Source organism: Lethenteron reissneri, chromosome 4 (genome assembly GCF_015708825.2).
Source record: "Lethenteron reissneri isolate LAM-NWPU_2019-01 chromosome 4, ASM1570882v1, whole genome shotgun sequence".
NCBI lineage: Eukaryota > Metazoa > Chordata > Hyperoartia > Petromyzontiformes > Petromyzontidae > Lethenteron > Lethenteron reissneri.
In genome coordinates, this window is record NC_083782.1 from 2,753,503 (window position 1) to 2,781,113 (window position 27,611).

Below are 27,611 nucleotides of genomic sequence, written 5' to 3' on the forward strand. Positions count from 1 at the left end.
AGAAAGAGAGTTGGGTCTGCTGGGGCAGCTGCTGGAGCAGAGAAATTAGCATGTCAGTGTAAGACCCAACAAGACTGGTACATTTTAGAGAGAGTTGTGTGGAAATCCACCCCGAAGCGACTGAAGGAAAGAAAGATCAAGTGGCCCTTTGAGAGCCTGGTAAATTTTAGAGAGAGAAATAGGCAGTTTGAGAAAACAAAATGTAGCAATTTTTTTTGGAAATGTAATGCAATGCAACACAGAGAGTCGGCGAACACACAGTTAACGCATAGCCTGGTTGATTACGTTCTCCAAAAGATTGCTAAATTAGAAGTTACGTGTGAAATTTGACAGAGACACACAGAGAGAGAGAAAACAAACTTGCATTCTCCCAGTAGAGGTGGTTCAAACTTGATTTGTGTCTCTCTCTCTGTGTGTCTCTGTGTTGTCTCTCTCTGCTTGTGTGTCTGTCTGTGTGTCTCCGTGTCTTTGTTTTTTCTCTCTCTCAAATTTAGTTCTACCTGATGACGGTTGCTTGTGTTGCAATCGAAACGTCGTATTCTATTATTTAATTTATTTTCTTTCGACGTGACTTTACCGAAAGAACCAAAGAGTAATTCCTGCAGTCACGAAAGCTTCAAATCAAGTTTTCACACCTGTTGTCTGCTTGACTATTTTGTCACTGATATTCTCCACAAGAATGCTCATGATTATTTAGTGATATTTTTATGGCCAATTAATGGCAAAAATGAGAGATTCTATTCCAAGTGATGTAGCCATTCAATTGCTCTGTATAAAAGTACAGTATGTGAATCGTAGCACACACACCACCTTCCAATTCATATTTGGCACAGTCCATAATTTGGTATTCGTAACCAAAGTCGTATTTTCCACTTGATGTATTAGGTATTAGGTATCCATATATATTTCTAATGAAACAAATGCCTCACTCAGAGCGCATTGACTAGAGGTGTGGACATGTGATATCTCTGTGTACGCTATTGTGGCTTTAGCAACCTGATTTTCGTTTTTTTTATGGGACCAGGGATGGTGATTGGGGCTCAGAATCATAGCAGGATGGATACAATAGTTGGTGGTGACGCTGCTGCTACGTTGGCAGTTGAGCACAAACACAATGAACAATCAACTCAACACATTACTCAATAACACTGCCTTAAATGTAAGTATTTTTTTGCCGTAAAATATTTGTTATTTTACCGGGTAAGGCCCACTGAGCTATATAGCTCTTTTTCGGAAGCGATCTGGCCACAAATGAGATCTCAACGAAGTGGCTTATCATCGTGTAGAAATTTGTAGCGGCCAAATACCGTACTCTAAACGCACGTTGATTCTAAATGTGGAGAGAAAAACCGGAGGACCCGGAGAAAAATCCACGCGACCACGGGGAGAGAGACATGCAAACTCCAAATACACCACAGCAGGCATCAGGGTCAGGATCGAACTCACGAGCTCCTGTATACCAGGCGAGGTAGTTAACATCTCATAATCACCGTGAGATGTTAGGCGGCGATTCGGATTATAATGACCGTTCGTGATACCACACGCAAAAAAACGTTGCCATATAAAACATGTTATCGTTTAAAACACCGTATCGGCTGTGAAGAAGGGCCATTGCCCGAAACGTCGCATATTTTTGTTTTGTTCCGTTAAAACAGAGCCGCCTAACATTTCGTGGTGGCAAAGATGTTCATTACCTCGCCTGGAATACAGGAGGCCGTGGGTTCGATCCAAACCCCGACGCCTGCTGGACAGGGTGTTTCAAAATGAGGGACCCAATTACAAAGCAATTACAATTACACAAATTTACAAATGGTTTAATGAGTTATCAAATGTTACTAACCATTTTATAAAGGCTCTATGTGCCCTCCACATGCTGTACGGACAACATCGAGACGATAGTTGAATTCGTCCCAAACGCCTCTCTTCTCACGTTTTCCTCTGAGGTGCATGGTCGCCCTGTGCTCTTCCCCTTACATAAACAGCCTGTTTCCTCAAATTGTCGGTACCAACGACGAATGCTCTTTGACATTGGCGCATCAATGCCAAAGTGCCGTTGAAACGCACGCTGCACCGCAATTACGGATTAAGTCTTGCTGAACTTTAGAATGCAAAACGCCTTGTGTTGCGGGGTTGTCATCTTGCAAATGAATGACCTAGGCAAGGGGCAATTTGTGCGCTGGGAGAGGCATCGAGCGGTAATCCTTTTAAAGTCACGTAGAAGGGAAATAATAAAATGATAAAAATAAAACATAGATGAAGATGAATCCCTGCAGTCACGAAAGCTTTAAATCGAAAAAAATCATTTTAAACTCTATGCCCCGCCCTCTCTATGCCCCGCCCTCTCAAGTGGTAAGAGTTTCATTCATGGGCGGTTCGTGGTTGCAGAGATATCGCGATTTCAAATCGAGTCCATCGATTTGAAACACCCTGTATTTTTTGAGTTTGCATGTCTCTCCCTCCCCGTGGTCGCGTGGATTTTTCTCCGGGTCCTCCGGGTTTTTTCCCCCTCTCTCCAAATCTCGAGCCGGCCAACATCAAACACAGCGCAATCTGGCTTCCCGCTATAAAATGTGGCGTGATTGAGGAATGCGTCGAATGGCGTTCGCAGCAGTTTGTACGGCCTGCCTAGCGACACCTACCGACTGTTGGAGGGTTCTCGCTCTCCCGCTCTCTCTCCTCTCTCGAGGGACTTTTACGATTGAACCAAGGAAGCTGAGACGCACAAGCATATAGCACTGTAAGTAAGGGGTGTGTGTATGTGGTGGTGGTGGTTGTGAGGGGAATGTGACGAGGGTGGCGTTTCGATTTCCCGCTATGGAGTCAACGGCGTCTCTGGGCCGCGTCTCGCACCCGCTCTCCGACGACTCTCCACTGTTGGAGGAGGATGACGACGACGACATGAAGGAGCACGGGGCCACTGGCAAGGTAACAACAGACGAAGTACGCCGCGATGGGCTGTAACAATGGTGATGATGTGGTTGGTGTGTGTGCGGGAGAGGTTGGTGGTGACCACTGTTTTGTATCTCGTGGTGTTGTTGTTGGCGGCGGCGTTGGCCGGCTTTGCCCGCGATGGGCGCTCGTGCCCGGTAGGAGGAACAAGGCAAGTCGGGATGCCTCGCGCGGCCTACTCGGTCTTTTTTTTTCAGGCCAATATAAAATTGTTTTTCAAAGTCATCATCATTATTCATGATTAATCAACTTCTCTCACGATCCTACGATGTAAATATTCAACCTCGTTCCTGCAACACGAGCTTAAGTCATAGCTCCATCTCCCCGGGGGTACGGATCGGACGCGTTCCATCGCTTTGGGTGTCTCTCCCGTGTCGTCCTCAATGACGATAAACATCTTTAAAAGATTAGGGTTGTGTTGAAATAAGTGCGGGTCCCGTGCTTATGTACTCGCAGGAACGGAAATTCCACGTTTATGTGGCGGGGATGATTTACACGGAAAATCCACTTGACCACCGCTACCTTAAGTGGGTTGCCCGCTTTACCGACCCAATCCACTGCTGGATGAGGGCCCACCCCACGCTGATGCGCGCGTGGGGATTACTTCACAAAGTCACATTTTCTGTTCTTAGGTTTTTTCCGGTAAAGTCACGTAGGTAAAACATCAAAATTTTATTAATTTTGATGTTTTACTTACGTGACTTTACCGGAAAAAAACCTAAGAATATGAATCCTTGCAGTCACGAAAGCTTCAAATCTAGAATCACATTTTCTGCTTTGTTTTTGTGCGCCCCACAACTTCGCTGCGTCTTTTTTTAACAGCACGTTTTACATACAAGGGGAGACGTGCTTGTGTGAAATAACTTAAGGATTTTGCTCTTTTTCCCACAAAGCGGAGGGCAAATTTTTTTTAAAAATACTTTTATGGAACTGGCCACTGAGAAAAATTAATTATCCAGGAAGACAGATTTTTTGTGTTAGATCGCATAAATATATAAATGCGTCATTAAACCCGCCACCACCCGACACAACCAATTAGCAAGGTTTGTCACGTAAACAGAACATGCCAATTCGTTAATAGGACATCACACCGGTGTGTTGGAGAGCAAAGCCACAACATTTACAATCTGAGTACGACATTTCGCCAGTAATTACAACTAGCTTCATCAGGCGATAGCCAAATCTGAACTTAGGTTGGCTGTGTCGGGTGGTGGCGGGTTTAACGACACATATTTATGTGATCTAACCCAAAAAAAAACTATTGTATGTTATGGATGATATTGGTCGCGATAGCCTACGTGTTAAAACTATCCAGGAATACCTGATCAATTTTAGTTGACAGTGATGATGACAATGTGTGACTGAGATGTGCATATCGGTGTAGTGTGTTAATGGGAGTTGTATGGTAACATAGCCGTAAGCACATCGCACTATGAAGCCAGCAACCAGACTGGCCACAGCTAACATCAGTGGGAGGTAATATAGGAACACATGAAACCTCCACTTATCCATCGCCACCCACAGCATGGGGATGAATCCTTCATTCAACAATGGATTGCCAAAGAGGCTGCTGAATCTTTGGGTGCCACTCAATATATGCAATGTGGAAACGTGAAGTTTACATTTTTCCTGGATTATACCTTGTCAATTAGTTACCTTTCTTCTAAAAGTCAACAGCTGGAAATGGCATTCTAATCTGTATGTAGGGGTTTGCTCAGGGGTCCCAAGGTCGCTGCTCATCTGTGCCTATTCTTTTACTAAACGTGTTGATTGTAACCGTGCTTCAACGCCTTTGCGTTATCAGCACAATTTGAGAGATCATCTGTAATCTGGCAGTGCTTTAGTCTAACAAGCAAATGATTTGAACCAGGTCTGATGTTGGCACCCCGCTGTACATATTACACAACACTAAAACGTTTCACGCCTTTTATTTATCTGGGACTGTGTAAAGTGGAATTTTCATGCTTGTATCTCAATCACCTTTGATCCCAGCGAAATGTGTATCTCCAATGCTCATGGCATCAGGAGTATTGGATACTATGATGGGTTGCTGGTGTTGTTGTCGAATAGGCCTTCATCTAGAAGTGGATTCGACAAAGGGCTGTAAAATATCGTTGTGGTATTTGGGTAAATATTTCATGACAAGGTAATAGCTTAACGTTTTCAACAACAAAATGGCCTTCCTTGTTAATTATTTGCCATTCTTTTTAAACGCCACTGTGCCGAGAGACGGGTCTTTCCTGGTATTGTTATTCCCAGTAGAAATTGCTGGCTGTCACGTTCTCCAAACGGGTTTACATTGAAAGCTGATTACTGTGGAAATTGTTCGGTGCTCTGCATTGTTTATAAGGTGTTACCACAGTATTTTACATGGATTTTTAGGTGAGGGTTATATATATTTGTTTCTCTGGTACAATTAAATTCACTTTGGCAAAGTGTTGTCGATCCAGGCTGCGTTGTGGAGTGGCTAAAATAAATAGTTGTGCTCTGTCCTCTTCGCCGCTCATGCAGACTGTATAGTAATTGGTGCCATTACTGTTCCTCCTGTTGCTTGTCCATTGTTCCTCCTAAATGTTACCTTTTTAATGTTTGATGTATTCATCAACATCACGATTGCCATCAGCCATGGTATATCCCCTGCTGGATAAAGGTCTTGTGGTTTTTGCAGCAACAAAACCCGCTATGCTTATTCCACTATGCAATAAGTAACAGTATTAGAATATACAATACTTGATAGAATATTAAGTAAATCCTATATATTTTTACAATGCAACAAAAATACTTCTGCTATGTGTGACTATTAGATATATGTCTGGCATGCATTTTTAGCAAAGCAAATACATATTTTGATATTCCTCTTATTGTTCAATGTTTTGTAGTCACAATGTTTTCGAGCCAGCCTATTGAACATGGTATTATATGTATTGTGATCGCACAGACAGATACATATTACATTATGGAAATAAAAGGTTAATAATGTCTGGGAATGTGATTTTATCTCCTTTTGGTGCCAGATTATTTTTCAGGACAATATTAGCTCCATCCTCTTGGTCTTGCTTGCAAGCAAGTTCTACTGGCTGCTGTTTTTCACACGGCGTTGGAATTATTTGTTGCCTCCACTCTGCTCACAAGTGTTTAAAGTGTAATACACTTTTTACAGTGCTGAACACAAGTGAACTCGATCTCCTTAAAGTAGCACCGATGTCACAGTCTTAAAATCATTGGTCACTACACCGAAGTGAGCCCACGTCAGTTATGGGCTGTAGTTGTTCTTCTGTCTAGATGCCATTGTAGCCTGTCTTCAATTGAGCGTTGTATCGGTTTATTGGTTTGGGGAGTTACATTTAATGTCCATAATTAAATATGTTATGACAAGCCTAATTTATTCTAAAAGTTGCTTTCCACTTTATGACCAGACGAATTGTTGCACTTTGAATGCCACTACATCTAAACGTCCTTTTTAGTATGCCACTTACATGGCTTTCAGTATGACAGTCACTACTGCCATTAGGTTAACTGCAGAAATATAATCGTGTGAATGGTGGGGGTGGTTTTGAAGATGCGTCTAACCATGCAGTGCTACATGTAATATATTGGGGCCATTAAAAGTCCCAATACAGTATGTTAGACCGCTGACTATTGATGTGGTTAAAATCGTATGTGTCCGATGGAAACGTCGCTATGTGTTGCACACATTAGAAGGCTTAGTGTGCCTGATGCTTTCATCCGCAAGATAGGCTGAAGTGTTTATTGTATCGTGACATACTTTGCATGGTAGCCACCTATCCGTTTTGTGCTTGAGAGGTGGTGAGGCACTTTGGTCAGTTATTCATTTGAGCCTGGATGTTAAAAGTCCCAAAGGGCCTGGCACTGTGGCAATGTTTGTCATACCGTAGCCTCGGTACACAGTTTGCACTCTGGTGATATTGAATAGAGTTGAAACGCAATGAGAGGCGTGGTGAAGTTATTTTTTTTATTCAGTCAGATGGATGCTTGCCTTGCTGTTAAGGGTTAGTACAATGCACTTGCAATCCAGAGGTCGCCGGTTCGATCTGCCAACAATCGGAACGTTTCTTAAATCTCCCCCACCTCTGTCCACCCAGCATTATAAATGGGTATGCCACATTTAGCCGACGGGCAGGTCGCTTGTGGTGGAGTAAAGTGTGGGTAACCCAATCTCTTCCAAGACGCCTAACCAGCATGGAAGAGTAGACCCGGACACTTCTAGAGAGAGAGCTCTCTACTTGCTAACGGTGGGTTTGGTAAGTAACTGCTAACCTAAGCTCAAACAGGCGTTCAGAGTTCACGTGCACAAGCATTATCCATGATCGAAGGTCATGTCGCATAGCTAATAACTGCCTGCTGTGCATTTGCGGGGCTCAAAAGTAACTTGAGAGTTTTCCTCGGCTCGTATTGACACGCCACATGCAGCCCAGATGTCTAAAATCAATACTTTGCACCTCTTCACTTGAATTCCATTGAAATGTGACCTCTTGTTCAGCTTGCAAAGCATTTAACAAACAGGATGTTTTGAGGCAATCGCTTTAGAATGTTATAGGAGACGCTGCTTTTAAATGAGGAAATATGCCTAATTAACAATATGTGCATACTAATTTCTGGTAATCTTAACATTATGGACCCATTGGTGAAACTACTTATTGCATCTGGACGTTATATGTATCCGAAAGCTGGTTAACTTTCACGATTCCTAGCATGGAATCACGATTGCTTTCTTTCCTACGCAATTGCGAATTCACAAGATCCATAGAATTATTGGGGCGGTTGGGGATTCAAGGCCCCCTGCTTTGCATTCAGTCGCTCAAAAAGCAAGAGAGAGCCTGCGGGACCTGTCCGGCCGAGTGGAATAGCCATTGAGACGTATGGCCGATGAATATATATATAATACATTTCCATAGCGATTTTGCTTGAAAACCTACTGGCCGGTATCGACCAGAATCACAATTTATACAAATCGTATGGAAGTTGATTTTGGGCTTAGCAAAGCTTAGCCAAAACTTAGTGACGCTACACGGACTATCTGCCAAAGCCCTCTCATGGGTAGCAGACCTCGACATTGGCATTTAGCTCCTGAACATATTGCCAAATGCAAGTGTAGAATAGCGATGCTATATTCGCAATAGAATTGTAATCGAAACCTATTTGATTGCATGAGTGTTCCATAACAGAATCCCACTCAGAATCCCATACAATTGATTGTAGATTTTAACATGGGAATCGCCAATATGTGAATTGTAATTCCTGCAAGAATCGTCCAGGCTGTGAATTTAGGATACAAATATTCATTGCTATTGGAATTGCCCAGCTATAATGTACCCCAAAAACTGCTGCCACAGAAATAAATCTTAACATGTGAATGGTATTTTAAGCTTCGTGTTCTGTGAGTGCTTGAGTATCCATGGTTGGCCTTTTGTTATCGTTCAGCATCGTACTGTACATTGGATTTTTTCCTGAAATGTACCTTATGCAATCACCGATGATATACCTTTGAAACATGTGAAATATGAAACCTCTGGCATTCATCCAAAACTGCTGATCAACAAATGGGGCAGATAACTCCAGGGTATTTTATTTCTCAACATTGCATATGTTTAAAATGTGTAGTTAGGCAGTCTTTTGCCAGTATAAATGGGTACTTGCTTAAATTGATTTGTTGTTCCCGTCTCAATTTTCTTATGCCTATCCTTAAGTTAATTGCGTTCTCTAGGCAAACTACGCCTGTGACCTAATTCTTGCCAGGTCTCGAAAAATCCACGGTTCGTTTAGCTTGTGCAAGTGCTCGAATGGGTGGATATTATGGCTGCTGCGGTGCCGTATCGTCAAACCTTCCCCGCATAACTCAGCCCCGTGGTCTCTCCGCCCCCCCCGCTCAACAGGATGAGACCCACATGTGCGAGAGGAGTCCCATGCAGCCACCGTCACCGGCCTCATTGCTCAACCGTCTGCAGCTGGGCGAGGAGACCGAGTCGGAGCCCACGGACCTCTTTGTGAGAGTAGACAGCCCTGAGAAACACGTCACGGCCATGGAGACGTACATCACCTACCGCGTCACTGTGCGGGTACGGGGCGCGTGGTCTCTGCTCAAGAGTTGAGGAGGATCGCCGCGACTGTTGTTCCCATTAAATAGTTTGTTATTGTTTGGTTTTGTATTTTGTCTTTGCCCGACTGTTATCCTGATTGTGCTGTCGGCATCCTATTGTTAGACCGAGTATCCATTTGTAACGCTCATAGAGCAGTGCAGCCCCCCCCGTCCGTCCGTCCGTACGTGTTAGAGTATGGTCCATGAATGCGGATGTTACAGAGCTACCTCCGATCGATTTTTCTTAAGGTGACATCTGATCCACACAGTAGGGAGGCAGCGGTTCCCACCTGCTCTAACACCGAGAGTAATGTTCTCGTGCACGACAAACCAACATTTACAATTTTCAGGACTGGAATTTAGCCAAATTAAATGCAGAACCAAATGGCATGTGATTTTTTTTTATTGTGCAACCATTGATGACTGGGCTGAGACCATGAACTCGCTACACTTAAACACAGTTTAAACACATTCCTGCGGAAGGAGCTGGTAGGAACGTTGGGTTGCTCGGCCAATGGTCAGGGTCAACGGCGGCGTGGTGTATTCTGCAAATATGCCCGACTGTGAGGGTAGGCACAAGCCGGTGTGAGTAGGTTAAATGTTGAGTTTTATAAGGGCACCACGGGGTGACCAGCCCCTCCCCACCCTCCCCACCCAGCCCCTCCCCACCCAGCCCCTGCCTCCCCACCCGACGAACGGACGGACAGAATAATCCCCTGTGGGCTGGTGTAACCAGAGGTTCCTACCAGTATCACAAGCAGCTACCTAGATTCGAATGTGGGATCTCAGCAGTGCTAGCAACGTGCTCCACGTTGAAAACAAAAGAACTTGCTCGTGTCCTGAGGGGACACAATAACATGTGAGAAGGTTACGTGCACGGTTTAAATGGTGTGATGGTGCTTGCCTGTAATCCAATACTTTATCGGCAAAGTTGGTGAATTGTATAGATTTCATCGTGTGCCGTGAGATTCCTCAAGCTGATGTGTTGATAGTCGTAGGGTTGTTGCAGTTCATAATTCCCCACCCTGTCGTGATTCGTTGACTTTTTACGCTTCAGAGTCACAATTTGATTTGAGAATTAATGCTTTTCGTCTGTTTTGTGTGCGCTCTCTCGTCAGTTCCGACAGATAGCCTGAAGGTAAAACTTGCGTGAGAAATAAATTTTCTGAGCGAAAAAAGTCAAGCTAATAATCGTAATCATTTCTTACATGCGCAGCTCCATGCACGTGCTGTATCCTGAGCATATTCGGCGATTATTCGTAAGATGTCTAGCTAGAGAGGTTTTTTTCAGAGCCTTTTTGGTAGCTAACACTGAACACAATACGTAATCCATCCATTTGCTTACGCAACACGATGGCAAACATCCTCTTGTCAGGCCTTGTCATCATTCTAAAACTATACACTTTTTTGGGAAACTGTGGCTTTAGGCGTGGTTTCAGTCGGTATCTTTTTTTGTTATGACTCTTCGATCGGTTATGATTTTTCGCTGCATGTTTTTTTAATCACGTGACACTTAATCTCTTTTGGCCTCACCAATTACTTATCATGCACTTGCATTTGTAAACAAAATAACACAATTTCACTCGGCACAGGCAATGTAGTTTTGTTTCGTTGTAATAATAATGTTAATGCTAATTTGAAACGCGCACAATGTTCACTTCGCCGAAGGCAGCGACCCTCGGGCACGGATATAATAAGTTGGTGAAAATAGTTTGAGTAAGTTTTCAGAATAATTTTTGTTATTTTAAACATCTAATAAGCACAATTTATTTAAGAAAGCACAATTTGTGCATATTCCACATTTTAGCATCTAACCTGAGTTCAAGCAGGCAGAGTTCCTTTGGGGGCCACTGTCACCAGTTTTGTCCATCTTCGAACAATGTATCATCTTCGAACAATGTATCATCTTCTTGGTTCTTTCGGTAAAGTAACGTAGAAGGGAAATAATGAAATAATAAAAATAAAACAAAAATTCTCACGACGTTTCGATTGCAACACAAGCAATCATCATCAGGTGTGAAAACCACAGCAAGAAAATTTGAAAAAAGTGGCGTTTTTTTCTTCCTTCGTAAATTTAAACTCACAAAATAAAATGATTGGATAAATCACTCAAAATTAAGCACAACTGACGAATTTCATTGTTAATCTTTTATTGTGGAACGAATACAAACGATCGACTGATCGATGCGCGTGCACAGTGATAACACTTTCCTGCTCCCGAGCAAAAGCCTTGGCTCACTAAGTGGATAGCAGAGCCACGCCAATCAAAATCAATCGAACTCCGCCCCACTGCAGTAACGGTTTGCAACTACTGTACCATACTGTAGAGGCGATCACATGGATTTTGGGTTAACCGGAGCACATATTTGCTCGGTTTAAGCACGTGACATGTAATAAACAAAATAACAATGTTTAACTGTTTTCAAATTACACTGGGTAGCACTTTTTTGTTCCTGGGTAGTAAGTGTTATTTCCTAATTGCTTATGCCTCAAAAGTACAGAAAATGGCTATTATTCCCCAAAAACTTTGCTTTTGTGAACAGGATGTTGATATTTTGAAATGTACCTATTTTCAATGAGAACGAGCGATTTGGACACCAAGGTGCACGACCACAGGCGGGACTGGCCAGAGTTCTCTGTGGGGAGGAACAATAATCTTGAAAAACTACTCGCTTCTAAATATTTTGTAGTACTTATTGTATTACTTTAGTATAAATACATGTTAATTTTGATTCATATATTGTTTTTTTCTGATTTTATGTGAACGAAAAGACACAAATTCGCCCGTTTTCTCATTGAAAATAGGTTAATTTCAAAATATCACTGTCCTGGTCACAAAAGCAAAATTTGTGGGGAATAATAGCCATTTCTATACTTTTGAGGCATAAGCAATTACGAGATAACACTTACTAACCAGGAACAAAAATTGTGTTACATAGTGTTATAAATTTGGGCTTAAGAGAAACTCTAAAAATGATTAATTTGTCAATCTCAGGTGCGCAGTTAATCCGCAAATCGGATAAAATGCACGCAGATAATCAAGAGTCTTTGTTTTTCTATAAGAAGTCGTTCCTGCTGGCTTGCTCATCTCTTTAATTTAATCTTTGACATATATTTGTATTCTTTAATTATTAATTCTGAAATTAATTTCCTGAAATATGGTGCAATTGTGTAAAATAGTAGGTAGCATTTTTTTGCCAATGAAAACATTCAGAGGCCTAACGTTTTATTACGAAAGCCAGCAAAGGGGATGTTTTGTCACTTTCTTTTTAAGTCAGCGTTTTGCATTTGGCATGTAACCCAGAGATCTCACAGAAAAGCCACACGTACAGAGAAGGTATAACATTCACACATCCATTTGCTGTACTGTCATCTCCTAGCCACTTTTTGCAGCTCACTGGGTTATTTGGTTGCACGAATCTCTGCACCATCCACCAACCCTCAACTCCAAAGCGGGTGAGCACCACCCTGTCGAGGTAGTTGGAAACAAAATTACAATAATGCATACCAGCCATTCTTAATCATCCAATAGGCCTCGCCACACCATGTCAGTCATGCAGGCTATTTTACCGTTCTGCGTGCTGGTCAATGCAAGTTGGTGAATGGCCCTGTTCTCATATCACTGCTATACGCCATGGCCGAGAATCGAGCTAAGATTGGTGGGCTCGTAGCACGGCACGATAACCACAATAACTCTGCCGTAGTTTGAAATATGAAAAAAAATTCAATGGCAACGAAGGGGTATTCTCTGCTGTTCGCAAGTGCTGGCCAAAAGACACGGTCACCTCAATCCTTCGGTCAAGGCATCAAGCTACATAATAGCGTCTTGTTCCCAAGGCTTTTGATCGTCAGCGAACGATGTTAGCAGGCATCTATTAAGGCTGGCATGGCACACAAGAGGGTGATGGGGCCAGCACCACACGCCCAGCTGCCTGTCTCTCCATCCCTAATGTTGACATTGCAGCAGGTGCTCATTTTATTTGATCTAGGGGAGTCCCACGGCAGGTTCACATTGCACTTGGCAATGGTACACATGACTAAGATTGAAAACCGAGTGGTTTGGTATGTGGGGAGTATAGTGGAGTGTTTTTTTATCTTTATGGCCAGCAACCCTCTTCCTTATACACCCACGTGCATTTGCTTTGCATGGCTGGGCACAGGGTTTTAGGTGACTGAGCACATTGGCATGTTCTCTTCCATCATGGTGGTGCCGCTGTGTGTCGAGCCCATGCAAATGCATTTATTGGCATGTTGTTTTCAGGGGAAGGAGCTGCTTGCTATCTGTCTGCCCAGGTAGAGTTCGTTACTGACTAGCCAGCCGTATCTGCCCTCTTGTGAAGTGTCAATTAAAGTCTTGCTGTGTTCTTGTGATATAGTAACCCAAGATCTGCCTTTTTGTTTTTAATCCCCAAGTTGCCCTGTGTTTTCGCTCGACAGAGTGATTGTGTTGCACATGTTTATGTGATGTGCATGGTTGACTTTTGATTGTAATTTGTTTTTATTTAAATTGGATAAGTGCTTGTCTGTGTCAGACAAGTAATGTTTGTGAAATTCCTTTCTTTACGCTCTCATGATGTATCACCTTGTCATGACTGCACAGCATCTGGAGACCTCCGTTTTCATGCTACGCAAAAACTCAATTGTATTGCAATTCTAAAATCCTCGCTCTTCGGGCTTTGTAGTTGCGTGTGTTGTGCTGTGCCAAATCTTTTGCAGACGACACGCAGCGAGTACGACGGCATGGAGTTTGTGGTGCGCCGACGCTATCAAGACTTTGACTGGCTGCGAACAAAACTGGAAGAGACGCAGCCTACGCACCTCATCCCGGTACGTCTGTGTGTGTGTGTGTTTACTTTGGGTGACCATTTAGTGGGGAGCAGTTGTGCAGTGGTTAGCACGCTGTGCTGCGCTATGAACCCGGCGACCCGAGTTTGTTTCCTGCTCACGGCCACCAACACCAGTGACGATTATCTGAACCGGTGATGGGCCTCCCCTAGGTCGATTCACCCTCAAATGAGTACCTGATGTCATGTGTAAAACATCACCACTGGGGAGACAAAGGCAGTTGGGCGTGAAGTTGGCCACCCACCCACTTGCGTGCCGTGTCGGCCTTCATATGTGCTTGCTAATAGCACTTGCCCCAAAAGTTGTTTTAAGGCTATAAGGGGGTTCTTTGTCTTTGGTCACTAATTATCTGTCTGTATGTCTATTCTGCCAGTCACTTACTGTTTGTGTCTGCTCTGTCCACCTGCCTGTCTGTATGTTAATATTTCCATTTACTTGCCTACATGTCAGTGAATTCATTTGGACTTTAGCCTCATTATTCTGCTTTCCTGACAAAGTATTTCTGTCTTCTCCGTGCTAGCTCAAGATTTACTAACTCGTCTAACTCCTCATGAGCAGATCATTTAAATGGCTCTTCCCCCAAGCACTGTCTTCTTCAGCTAGTGGTCTTAATTTGGCATTAGCACCATCACCAAGTGGCCACATTTAATGACACAAATGGATGGAGCAGTAGGCTTTAATGTCTCTGAAGGGCAGCATTCGCTATGACACTGCTGTTACACAGGAGCAGGGCTGAGATTTTGTCGCAATACAAGAGCTTTTCATAATCAACGATTTTTGGGTTTAGATCGCGTTTATTTATAAATGTGTCGTAACCCTCCACCACCCGACACGGCCAATCAGTATTGCCATTCTGGCGAATTGCCCGATGATGCTGGTTGTAATTACCAGCGAAACGTCGTACTCAAATTGTGAATGTTGTTGCTTCAACACACCGGTGGGCTAAAGCAGTGAACTATTTGTCTTTGTCAACGTGACACATTTTTTACTGATTGGCCGTGTCGGGTGGTGGAGGGTTACGACACATTTATAAATAAACGCGATCTAAACCCAAAAATCGTTGATTATGAATAACATTGGTCGCGAAAGCCTACGTGTTAAACTGACAAGAGCTTTTGTAAACGTTAAGCATTTAAGACAAGCTCACAGCCTTGGAAAAATTCATCTTTAATCTCCTTTTTTTGTCTTTTTACCCGATTGTTATCCCGATTGTGTTTTGGTGTTGTGTCACAGCACGAATAATCTCTTAGGATCTCTAAAAAAGCAGTGCAATGCTGCATGTTAGATAATGGCCCATATATAACTACTACTTAGATCACTTCAACGGACCTCTAATCCACACATTACAAGTCGGCATTATCCCACCTGCCCTACAACAGAATATGCTGTCGCGGGATAGTCAAACTGACATTTCATTCTCAGAGCTTTAATTTAGCCATATTAATCACGTGTAATGTGTTGTTTTTGTGTAGTCGTTGGTGACCAGACTAAGATCATCAACTCAGTACACTTAAGAACCAACTCGGTCGGTGTCATTATAGGCAGGCGGCCTGTATTCGAATCTAGGATTTCAGCGGTGTGAGTTCAGCAATCTTGACAGCTGCGCCACCCGGGCATTAAATAGTTGTAATTCTTTAGTACGTGGCCTGACACATTATTTAGTAATGGCACGGTGCACTGAACGAAGCATCTTGTATTCATTCTCGGCGGTAGTAAAATATATTGTGGGAAAGAATATAATGCTTGCAGTGTCAGTGAATGCATTAAAGGTGTATTAAGTACAACAATCTCACAGAGTTGAATATCCTGGTTAATCCACATGGGGGTGCCATTACTTTAGTAATATTGCTGCCTACGTGTTTTGAGAACAATTTTTGTTTACGTGGGCATGAGAACATCACTTATTCATGGCTTTGCCAGGCCTGTGGTATATATTTGTTATAAATATTTATTGTTCGAAGCCGTACTGTAGCGTGGCTTACACTTACATTTTCTATCTAAAAAAAAACAACACGTAACGCTCCGTCGCACACACAGCAGCCTTGTGACTGGCTTCTTTGTCGAAGAGAAACCAATTACTTCATTCCATTGGGATGCCTGGCGCATCCCACGGCATCTGTCCATGGCACAGTTTCATTCGTTCACATCTGTCAAATTCACAAACAATAGTGCTTAATAATGTTAGTCCAGTGAATAGTGTTAAAAGTTGCTTATTTCCAAGGTGCAACCGATAGGAAGACGTGGTTTTCCTTCCATTGTTTACCTGCGACCGTGATGGCGGTCGTGGTAGCAGGCAACCAGTGTCGGTATTATATTTTATAAGCAAACAACATGGGACAAAAGCTAACAAGGGCACAGACAAGCGTGGGAGAGAGATGCATGCTTGTAACTGCATTGAGAGACAGAGCAACGCATGGATTAGAAAACATACGCAGGTTACTGACATAACCCAATTTGTTTCGATAAGTGGACCACAGGAGGCGTTGCTGGAAGGGATGATGGCTGATGATCAAGGCCGGCCGATGGACAGATGAATTAATGCAAGAACTTGGATTTGGAAAGGGTTAAAAAAAAACTGGTCGGATCGTTTTTGTAGGCAATTTTTGTTTGTCCCTGCAGCCGCTGCCGGAGAAGTTTGTGATGAAGGGAGTCGTGGATCGTTTCACGGAGGATTTTGTGACGACGCGGCAGAAAGCCCTGGATAAGTTCCTGAACCGGCTGGCTAACCACCCCACTCTCTCCTTCAGCAGCTACTTCCATTCATTTCTCACAGCCAAGGTAACAGCCTGAACATCACTTTATACCTGATCAACCAGAGTTTGCCTACAATTAATATAATAATAATAAAATAATGTTCCGGCCTTTTTGTCTTAAAATCCTGGTGAAGGGTTCACCCGGTCCATAATCCTTTCACGGTCAATAAAATGTGTAAAACAATTGAACGTGTTGCATAGATTTCAAGCATTTGACAAGTAATCCTGAACTGTACAGCCGATGTTGACGGAGCACATGGTCATACTTGTTTTATTCCTTTCTGAAAGGTTAATAGGTTGAGTTGACCCCCTGACCTCGATTTGATCGCGCAACCTCACAATTTTGAGTCCAATATGTTCTGCCACAGCGCTTTGACCAATGCGGCCAGAATTCGGCAATTTCATCAGATCTACGCTTAGATGAGCTTCCGTCATCCATAACAGGTGTTATAAGCTGGAGGGCTACATGGTAACAAAGGACAGGTCAGTAAAATCCATTGGTTGCATTGTACTAAGGTGCTCATCCATCTATGCTCCCCCCACCACCACCAACCTCCACTGAGCAACGTGGTATGTTGAACTTCTTTTGCATCGCACGTAGCCAACCGTGCTAATCGGAGGTGCGGGTGAAGTATGCGAAAATAACCCCCATGGGTAGAGGATCTCATAGAGCAGTGGATTTATAAAGTTCTGTACACCGACAGGGCAAATTGCTCTTCACATAACTAAAAACGGAAACACGAGTAAGCCTAAGTGATAAATGGCGAAGGTCATCATTCTGGTCACGAATGGCTATAAATGAAGCGATTGCAGCGACGGCAGCGGTGGTAATGGCAAACGACCAACACTCGAGTCTCGACGGGCTCTCGCCTGCCTGTAAATCAAGTTCGTCGATTGCTGTGGCGGTAACGCCGGGCCAATGCGTCATTTGCCGACCAGGACCTGGCTCTGCAGAGGCGCGGCGCCAGCCTGCTGAGCCGCGTTAGCGAGTCGGTGAGACTCGTGGCCGGTGCTGGCGGACGGCCCAAGGCACGGCCGCCCGAGTTCACGGCGATGTCCGACTTTGTGGAAGCCTTTGGCCAGAAGCTCGGCACGCTGGAGAGGATAGCGCAGAGGATCCTTAAGGAGCAGTCCGGTGAGTTGTTACTTTCACAACTCGTAAGCGAGCGAGTCTCGCGTCTGCTGTAATTGATCCAAGTCCATCTATAACAGTTGTAGATTCAATCGCACCATTCCAGAACGTTGGTGTCATTATAGCAAAGGCGGTTTTGACGATGCCACGGTAACTGAAAACTCAAGTGCCAATTACTGGATCTGAGAGTGTTTGTAGAGATGTTCTGCTGCAATAATGTTGACAAATATTATTGGTCCCATTTATGGAACATTATTTCCAATGTACCACCATGCCGGCGCGGTGCCGAGTCAGCCCCGTGCAGCCCAGAATGCGCCAGATTGCTCACTGAAGAAGCGGAGCCGTGCCTTGAACGTCAAATGCAAGTGAACGAGCCGAGACAGAGGTAGACGACACGGTGACACTTTGCCCCTCGCAGTGTAGTGACTGACGTGACACGATAAACTCATCGTTTGCCCTGCCCGTGACCCTGATTGGCCCGTTTCAGATGTCTTGCGAAGCGAGCTCATCAATGTTTGGGTTCTGGCATGGCAACTAGCCAGTGGACTAAACCACGCCTTAGTGCGGCTCGGATGTCGCAGTGGAACAGGGGCATGACTCTTCTTGGTTCTTTCGGTAAAGTCACGTAGAAGGGAAGTAATAAAATAATAAAAATAAAACATAATAAAATAAAATAATTCTCACGACATTTCGGCTACAACGCAAGCAGCCGTCTTCAGGTGAAGAATGAGACACTGCCAAGCTAGGAGCTTATATATAAGCTGGGTTGGAGGTGGAAGAGCGCCTTAACAAAAAGAAGGGCATGACTGTTCGCGCACACGCGTCGGGCTCAAAACCACGCCTCAAGTATCGCGCCGCGTTGCTCGTGCCATCTTTTATAGCTCGTACGCGATTGCCGCGCGCGCGCCACGTCCGCAGAGTACCAGGCGGAGCTGTGCGAGTACGCGCCGCTCTACGCGAGCTGGGCCGTGCACGAGGAGGCGGAGCTGTCGCGCCCTCTGCACGGCGTGCACACCTGCCTCGCCAGCTGCTCCAAGGCGCTGGAGCGGCTCATGCTGCACTCGAGCCAGGAGGTGCTACCCACGCTGCGGGAGTACTCGCTCTACGCCGACACCGCGCAGGTGGTCGCCACGTCGCTCTTCCATCTGCTAAACGATTCCCTCCCCCCACACCCCTTCCACCCCCTCTTTGTCACGATTTGGGGGTTCATGGTTTTCAATTTAAGATATTGATTCCTTTTTTTGCCCGTCACATTTGTACAAACTTATTCAGGTTTCGCAAGCATGTTTATTTTTTTTAATAAAAAAAAGCTAGAAACATCGGTCGAAACAATGGCATCAGTACGTATCGCGAACAGCTGTATTATTCATCCACTCTCCGGCGGACTGGATAGTGTTAGTCCCGCTGCCCCCGAAACTATCACATGGCTCACAAACTTCAACCTGGACATATAATATGCACTTACTTGTATGTATGTACGTTGAACTTCTTTCGCACCGTACGTAGCCAACTTTGCCAATCGGAGCTGCAAATCATCATTACCAATGCCGTTAGTACCTGTTCCACAGGGTTGACATTTTCCAGAGCATCACTGTGTTTCTTGGGTTTGGTACGGCGGCCGTGTTTTTCAGGCTGTGCTGCGCAGGAGAGACCAAATCCAGGCGGAATTTGAGACCAAGGTGGAGTCTCTGGCAAGCAGGAAAGAAGACAAGGAGGGGGTAATAACATTGTGCATATTTCCCCCATCCACCCGACACCCCCCCCACCACCATTGGGAATTGCACTTAAACGACGTACAGTTGACTTCCAACGAGGTGGATCTGTGTAAATTGTGTGACTCATTATGTTTAGGAAGTTGGCCTCTTTCACAACCATTTGGCGAAGCAGATGTCTTTCCCTCCGTATGCTTGTATGCGCACGCACGCGATAATACGAAACACTGTATGCATTATGCCAGCTGCTTAGATCATGTCAATGTGTTTGTGACACACGGAACTAAATTAGATTTTGGCTACAAAGCTACTTGCATTTATTCCTGGTTCTTTCGGTAAAGTCACGTAGAAGGGAAATAATAAAATAATACAAATATTAAACAATAAAAATTCTCACGACGTTTCGATTGCTTGTGTTGCAGTCGAAACGTCGTGAGAATTTTTACAGTTTTATAGTTTTATTATTTTATTATTTCCCTTCTACGTGACTTTACCGAAATAACCAAGAATATGAATCCCTGCAGTCACGAAAGCTTTAAATAAAAAAAAATTCTACTTGCACTTGTTTATAATTTTAATTCCTATCAATTTGCCCTATATTTTAGTCTGCATGCATTTTTAAAACTATCGTTAGTCATCATCCGTATACCAACTATTTTCAAAACATGGTTGTCCTTAATGGTGGTTTATCATTTATTTGCAACAGGAGCGTTTCTATAGATATCAGTTTTTTACTAATTTGTGACATGTTTGTCTCTGGTGAATGTTGTGATCATGAGATCCTTGGTGGCCACTCACGTATTTATTGCTCAAGTAATGGTGTCTAACACAGCATTATCATGAAGTGAGCTAGGTTTAAACATCATCATCATCACTATCATGTATGTATGTTGAACTTCTTTCGCACCATACTTAGCCAACCGTGCTAATCGGCCGTGATCTATGAACTGCTGGATGTAGGCCTCTCCCCGCAGTGTCTTCCACAGTGCACGGCGGCCTTGCGATCCCATGTGCCGTCTCGCTTCTGCACGAAGCCCATCTCATTGCTCTTCTCTTCTTTGGCCGCTTGTGCGACGCTACGGGGGGATGTTGCCGTCGGGTCCGGCATGACTGCGGTTGTTCGTGTGGCGCCTGCCCGCCCGCCCGCTCGTGTGTGTGCGCAGTCCGCGGAAGACGTGGACAAGCTGCACGACCGTATGGAGTGCGCGGACGCCAACCTCAAGGCGGACTGGGAGCGCTGGCAGCGCAACAAACGCAGGGACCTCCGGGAGCTGCTCGTCAGCCACTCGGATAGGAACATGCGATACTACCAGGAGGTGAGCGTGGCCCCTAAACCCAGATCTCTTCCTGTCCTATCAAGCTTTAACCCTTTGCCGTTCCGAGATGTCTGCACGTTGCAAGGTGGGTGTCCTGTTCACCGCTGAATCTCGGAACGCGCGAGCGGTTCGGCATTAAATTTATTCAGAGAGGCATAGCGCCGCTGTTTTTAAAGATTTTGTTGTTTTTATTGTCGAGAAGTGTAGTGATCGATTATATTTTGTGATAGCTGGCGCCAAACTGCCACATGTTCTGCGCATGGCTTTGTGGGAGCCTCGTTACCGATGAAGGTATTTAATTTTTTGTGCCGATTCCGTTCCGGTGACGTAGGCGTACGTCATATCACTGATGTTATCGTAATGTGTTAATTGCATCTTGTTGACACCGGCTGATTTCAAATTCTATGTCGGTCACTCTCCGCTCCGTCTTTACACTGAAGAAGGACCGTTGGCCAAAACGTCGTCCCATTATTTTCCGATTGCGCGTATTTTTCTGTTCTAAGGCTGTGTTGGTGCCACATTTGATGAGCTTTTAATTAGTTGGTGTCTTCACCTGTTGCACGTCGATGGACCGTGTTTTGAAATATCTGCTGTGAGGAGGTGGATGGTGGTTTCATGCCCTGCTTTGCATCATTTGCAAAGGTGACCGTGTTTTGCTCGTGCTGTCTCTGCAGTGTTTGTCATCGTGGGAATCCCTCGTCCCACTCTTACAGGACAAACCAGAGGAGGAAAAAGACCAAAAATCATAGCCAAGACTTCTCCTGTTGGTATTTCGGTGCAATTTGAGTGAGGATTTACCCTACATTATAATTGTATTGTTGTTGCATATTTGACAGGTTTATTTCCTAAACAGGGCACCATGCTTTGGGAATATTATATTGCCCGTGTGTCTCGTGCAAAAAAAAAAAGATTTATACAGATTATTGCGTGATAAAAAACACGCTGGTCATCATTCCATAAATACGAATGAGTTGCACAGCTAAATAAGTTGTCAAACTATATTTATAAGACACGTATGCAAAAAAGTAACTGGATGAAAGTGCTTGGAATTAGTTTATTGTTACAAAGCTTTTCTGATATTCAACATTTTATTCTATTATTATTTTCGTATTCTTGTCTTTCTTAATTCTCACTAAATGATTCCAAAACTCGCTCTTGAAGAATATATACACAGACTCTTCATATTCTCATTCTTGTGTGTGTGTGTGTATATATATTATCAGCATCTGGGAGAGATAGACTACCGTACTGCCATCATGACGTCGCCAGATCTTCTCCTGTTGACCGAGCGGTGGCTGTGTGCAGTTGATGCATGCCCCCCCCCCACCCCCAATTTGCCCTTTGAATTGCACCCTCACAGCTGAGTGATTGGGACCGTCATCTGCCTGCGATGGGTTTTTGCTGAAGGGATTCAAGTGCAACGTAGCCGTGCGATTCCAAGAAAAATGAGGTTTTCGGCCTCTCCGCGTTTGTGCCACGTCTTGGCCGCATTTTCAACGACGCGCGTTTTTATCCATTGTCCGATACACCTGTCCGCGTTTGTGCCACGTCTTGGCCGCATTTTCAGCAACGCGCTCTTTGCTCCATTGTTCGCTTCGCTGCACCGTTGTTGCCTATGCAGCACTCATTTTTTTTTTGCTCGCGAACACTCGGCCTTTCTAATTTAACCTCGTCGCTTTATTTAATTCTTGATTAACGGCAGCCATGAGACTGACAGGATTTTTTTTTCGCTTTTGTTAAGAAAATGCCACTGTTTGAATATTTGGAGGTTTAACTTTTTTTAAAAGAATTTATTTATAAAAATAATTAAAAGATGACCTTTAAACTGGAATTTATTTTTCCCTCCTATTTTGTTTTCTATCGGGCATTGACATTTTGCATTCTTAAATTTAAAAAACATGTGAATGTCACCATTACCATCTGATAATTGTACTCAACATCAGGTGTATTGATGTTTTTGCTTACACTTTTGTGAGAACATCCACTCATACGTTCCATGTGTTTACCGCAGCAGTGTGCTTTCCCTACCACTATAATGGCAGGCTAATTAAATTAATTTCTGATGTCAAAGCACATTCGATGCCACAACATTTTATTATTCTGTAGGTGCCTCCGCTTCAGCATGGGTGTCGAATGCATTATTATCATCGTTCGTTCGTGTTCTACGTTGATGTACTGAGGGTAATTGTACGTTTTCACCGTCAACGTTTTTTTGACGTTAAAATTATTTCCGTAATGGTAGCTGTTCCGAGGCTGTAAAATGGCACTGTGAGGAAAGTGAGCTAGAGATAGGAATTGGACAAAGCCACTTTGTGCCACGTATCCGAGGCCAGGAGGTGTCGGAATTCAGTCGCTCAGACATGTGAAACCCTTTCATAGGTGCTTTCACGCTACACTTGTCCAGTTTATAGATTTGTAAGCATGCACAGCAAATCGGGTCATTTTTTTTTTTACATTTGAATAGCTATAAAAGGTGCCCCATTTTTACGCTGCGAAATCACAAACGAGTGACTTAACAAATCGATAAACATTCTGAGGAGGAGCAAATTGTATTTCAGAAGTCATATGCTAATATCTGCTCCCCACTCACGATTTTGCTTCAATGAAGTCCGCAGCAAAAACTGCTTTTCATCGTTCGGCACGGTGTCCCCGGACATTTCGCTCCACGTGCTGAGAGCTTTCAGTTTTCCGCTGAAGCTCCCCAGCCCCATGGAACCGAAACGTCGGACATATGCCTAAATAGCATGTAGTACAACCCACAAACACATCGGCAGAGCTATACGGTCGAACCATAAAAGCCTACCACAGCTCGGGTTCATGAGAATCGGAATATTTATTTGGACTGCAGGAGGAATCCGATGACCTATTAAGCTCTTTCACAGATGTCATTCTTTAATTATACAAGTCCGAGTTATCAAGCTTGAGCAAGGCAGCAACAACGACACCAAAACGGTCTCAGACCACACCAAGATAACACCACACAGCAGTTGTCCCTCAATAACATAGCACATTGACATTGAGCTATCGATACGGCACAGGCACGGATCAAAGTTGCAAATGTGACTATCCAGCGCTGATCTTCTGCTTCAGGATATTTTTCGAAGGAAGATTTACGATGCACAGAGATTGAAATGGGGTGGCAATCCACATTTGTATGGCGCGCAATGGGACGATGGCTCATTATTTTCCCCAATGTGCTTTTTCACAAAGCCATTCAAGGGCATTCAGGGATTTTGATGTACTTTTGGGACCCGTTCATCATGCTGTGGATACATCAGACGTAGACTTCAGGCCAGTAACTAGAGTTGACGTTGAACAAAGTTATTCAGTTGTGACTGCATACGAAGTTACACTTTTTCTCTTTAACGTTAGTGGATGGTTGTGTAACCCGGAGTGAAATTACATAATTATTTTTGGGGACAATTTCTGTCCCATTTGTAACAAGATAAGTACATCTTTGACTTTATTTGTCCCACAACTGCATATGCAAATTACGCATGGCAGCACGCTCAGTCCAACTGTTGCAATCACGTTACTTTAGTGGAAACCCTCTTCAATTTCATTACATTCCAAGAAATTCCTGTATTTTCCACATTGCACGTGAAATACATTTACATTATATACTAGTATTAAGCTATGAGTAACACAACTCGGCAATTCCATTGAATCAGATGACCATTTAAAGTAGTGACTTGCTTCAGGAAAAGCTGGGATGGGGGCTTTCCTTCAAGTCAGATCTGTGATTCGCTACTTTGTTTAAATTGAAAGATTTTTGCTGCGTCTAAGCTTGCCGGCAATTTAAGAATGATCGGAGTTTCTCCATACTAATCGTTGGACCGCGGGACAACATTTTTTGGTGAGATAGCAGCATCACCCAAGGGAGCATGATTCCACATACCAGTGATCAGACTGAAGCCAATTATTTGCAACTAGTTAGCATAGCTTTGGATTTCACCCACTGCATACAGTTAAAGTGATTACTTTAACTTTTCAGATGACTGGTGTCTGAGCACACACTAATTGCCCCTAAGCCACAGTGTTCTGGCTCAGGTCAGCTTTGCACTTTGAAGGCCCTTTGCACCTTTTAATTGTCATCACAAAGCATCAATTTGAAGCAGGCAGAGGGAACCCTGTGGCAAGGTATTGGTGAGTTGTGTTCGTTATAATTCAGGCACTACATGAGAAGTCTTGACAGAAGCACCTCAGCCGTTAAACTCACTGCACTGTCATCCTCAAATAAAAAGTTACATGATTTATTGAGTGAATAACAAAGCACGAATATTATATTGGTGAATCTTTTTATTCAATTCGTTGGCTAATCGAATAACACAAGAATAGTTGGGGATACAAAATGTGTCTCGCCTCTGTTCCCACGTGTGCTACTGTATGGGAAGTCATTGAGGGGGGCAGGGCTGGCAGGGGCCTTGGTGACATCGAAATCATCAGCCGCGTCGCGCTGGGCTTGGCTAGTGGGGGTGGTTTTCCTGCCTTCAGGAGGCTCAGCTATTAGACTGATCATCCCAGCTGTCCATAGCATGCTCTTATAAACGTGTGACCATGATTAATCATTTTTATGCATAACCCCTGATTGCTTTGTAGCCATGCTGAGACATTATACAGCATTACCAGATTACACAACGCACTCAAACACGCCCTCGGTTATATGTGATTGTTTAGCTTTGTGCGCAAATTGGCAAAGCAGTGTAATTTTATTTTTCGCACCGACTTAATTTCACCAGTTAATTTGTGGAATTATGAATGCAACGTGCGGTGCGGTTCTGGGTTCATTTGACATTGCATCAATAATCGTTTTGCTGCAAGAATAAGGGATGTGAATCTTGTGAATGAATGATGAATCGGTACAATTAATGAAAAAAAATGCTCTGGAATCTACCTCTTCAAACAAACTCGTAGATTAAAAAAAACCAATGTTCGGTGTGTAATAAAATTCTTAGGAATGCACAAACCTGCAGGATCTTACACCAACGCGACTTGCAAAGTTTGAAGTACATGTTGGTAAAACGTCCGTGATAGCAAATGCTGTTATAATGTAGACACACCGAAATGAGATATCAGTGATATGAAGTTGTAGTTTTTAATTTAAATTGGTTTGTCTTAGTTAATTTAATAGTAGGTTAATTACAGTATTAAAGCATTAAACTGTGCCTTTGTGGTGATTTTTGAATAAGACCACATCACAGAAGCTTTCAATGTAATGGCATAGACAATTACAGCACTTATACAATTAATGTAATGGGCCATCACAACTGCTAAACGGTTTCAATGTCAGTTTAATGTCAGTTTAATAAAAAAAATCTACTTTTTGTAGAAAATGAAAATTAGTTGGCATGCCACATGATTAGTGGTCTAAATCAGAGAGAGAATGTGACCTCCATTCACAGACATATTGGTTGTATCTGTATTTTTTTTATTAATAGGTGTAATGTCAATCCTTTTCACGTTGCTCTCACGTCACATGTAGACATTTTGATGTCATCCAATGCTGCATAATTCAACAGCAGTTGCCCTCTGGAAAAATAACTGGCTCCTGCTATAGAAATGTTGTGAAGATTATAGGATTGACTTGGTCATAAATATATTTTTTCCATTGTCCAACCGAGCTGTGGCGGGGCCAGTTGCCAAACCAGCCCAAAATGGGTCAAAGAGTTGCCAGGTTGATTTCCTGCTACAAAACTCCGGGGTCGTGTTAATGCGGGTCACGTGTTGTAAGTGACTCGGGATGCACGTAAACGATATCACATGATACAAATGTAGATAATAAACCTCGTGCCTGGCCCTGCTTGGCCCCCGAGCCAGATTCAGATATTTGGTAAAGGCGAGCGCATTGCCGTTTGGTCCTGGCTCGTTGGTAGGGTAGCCAATAGTAAAACCACCTGTGCCACGTGTGCTCTGTGCTAGCACGTCTCGGATGAACCATGGAAAATGGGTGCAGGGACTCCTCAACTTACGAACGAGTTAGGTTCCAGAGGTCTGTTTGTAAGTCGATTTATTCATAGGTCCAACTTTACTTCTGTCTATTTCAAACATGTCTGGCATGTACACTAAACACAAGGAATGGCTTTAAAAGTTGTGTAATTTGTGAATGTAGATGACGCGCCGGTTCTTTATTTTCGTCAGATATAGATGCCACCACCACCGGCGCACCGTCTATTGCGCCGCGGTTGAACTTACGACTCTCAGTTCGACCAGGCAACTGGACATATGAATATTATGAGGTTTGTTACTATCTCTGAAAGTTTGTAAGTCGAATGTTCGTAAGTAGAGGAGTCCCTGTATATAGGCGACGAGATACGAACTACTGTTACACCACATTCTACCCATTAATACCCACTATAGGGCGTGTGTTTGTAATTGAATTTAAACAACAAAGTCTGTGCCTGATATTTGCTTCATATGTTGAGTGTTTACTGTGGAAAACTGAACTGTTGATTGCAATGGTACCTTTCAGCTTTGTTTTAGATTGTCGAACACTACCGTGCCTTTTTTCAGGCTGCCTCATCAAAATTCGCAGAATTAAGTAAACAAAATGTAATTTTTTGTTATTTTTTTTCAAGTTATTTTCACGGCTCAACGCACTCACTTTTACAATGAATGCCTGTCAAAGTTAGAACGCGCATGCCAATTTGCCACTTACACAATTATTTTAGCTTTAATCATTCGCAAACTAAGCGAATCCTTTCCCTGTTTCAACCTAATTGTTTTTTCACCACCCATCTGAATTTCAAATTAAGTGCCTAGGATTTATTTTTAATGGCCTAAAGATGGTAAATGTTTCATGTGATAAAG

The 27,611-nt window shown here is 43.5% G+C and overlaps 1 protein-coding gene across 1 annotated transcript; it reads left to right on the forward strand.

Moving 5' to 3' along the window:
- The first annotated feature begins 2,386 nt into the window (after positions 1–2,386).
- Positions 2,387–27,357, forward strand: SNX30 (sorting nexin family member 30). Its single transcript, XM_061562536.1, has 9 exons — positions 2,387–2,925; positions 8,844–9,026; positions 13,763–13,873; positions 16,511–16,669; positions 17,584–17,779; positions 18,695–18,897; positions 19,408–19,494; positions 20,652–20,804; positions 21,479–27,357. The coding sequence occupies exons 1-9, from the start codon at positions 2,815–2,817 to the stop codon at positions 21,551–21,553; spliced, it is 1,278 nt and encodes a 425-aa protein (XP_061418520.1). The 5' UTR covers positions 2,387–2,814; the 3' UTR covers positions 21,554–27,357.
- Positions 27,358–27,611: the final 254 nt, after the last annotated feature.

Excerpts from the sequence above, each read along its gene's own strand:
- SNX30 (XM_061562536.1), top strand. The coding sequence starts at position 2,815 with ATGGAGTCAACGGCGTCTCTGGGCCGCGTCTCGCACCCGCTCTCCGAC. Across the intron at positions 9,027-13,762 it reads CCTACCGCGTCACTGTGCGG|ACGACACGCAGCGAGTACGA; the intron begins GTACGGGGCGCG and ends AATCTTTTGCAG. Across the intron at positions 13,874-16,510 it reads AGCCTACGCACCTCATCCCG|CCGCTGCCGGAGAAGTTTGT; the intron begins GTACGTCTGTGT and ends TTGTCCCTGCAG.